The sequence below is a fragment of the Phaethon lepturus genome, unplaced genomic scaffold, assembly GCF_000687285.1.
Source record: "Phaethon lepturus isolate BGI_N335 unplaced genomic scaffold, ASM68728v1 scaffold47291, whole genome shotgun sequence".
Classification (NCBI taxonomy): Eukaryota; Metazoa; Chordata; class Aves; order Phaethontiformes; family Phaethontidae; genus Phaethon; species Phaethon lepturus.
Window position 1 is genome coordinate 563 of NW_010517893.1, and position 411 is coordinate 973.

The window sequence follows — 411 nt, forward strand, 5'->3', positions numbered from 1 at the left end:
CAGTACAAATTAGAATGAAAAATTTCACTGAAAATGCCAAATAAATTAAAACTGCTTTTACATAGTTTTAAATAAAAGAGCTAAACACTGTATTAAATAGTCTGCCAAATTCACAGGCAATAAGCAAACAGAGATGTGTCTCGGAGGTGCCCATGAGAGCAGGTCCTTGCAGAGGTGATGCCTGGAGGGAGAAGGGCGTTGCTCATCCACTGCTTGCCTTGTCCTTTTGGTGATTCACGATGTCCTGGACCCACCTATCCTCGGGATGGCCACAGACCATCCTGCCTGTGACTGTGGTAAATCTGCAGAAGGAAATCCAGTTAAAGGAGGAGAGGAGAGGAGAGGAGAGGAGACGACCTGCTCCTTGCCGCCAGGGAACCCCACCAAACCAGACCACTCTACAACGGCAGA

At 47.2% G+C, this 411-nt stretch overlaps 1 protein-coding gene across 1 annotated transcript in view; it reads right to left on the minus strand.

The window, feature by feature from the left end:
* Window positions 1–217: 217 nt before the first annotated feature.
* LOC104628069 (C-C motif chemokine 4 homolog) overlaps window positions 218–411 on the minus strand; it is a gene marked incomplete at its 3' end in the record, with an annotated part of 1,241 nt that continues 1,047 nt past the window's right edge. The window contains exon 3 of the mRNA XM_010296529.1: window positions 218–302. Within this exon, the coding sequence (XP_010294831.1) occupies window positions 218–302 (85 nt within the window). The remainder of the gene's footprint in view (window positions 303–411) is intronic.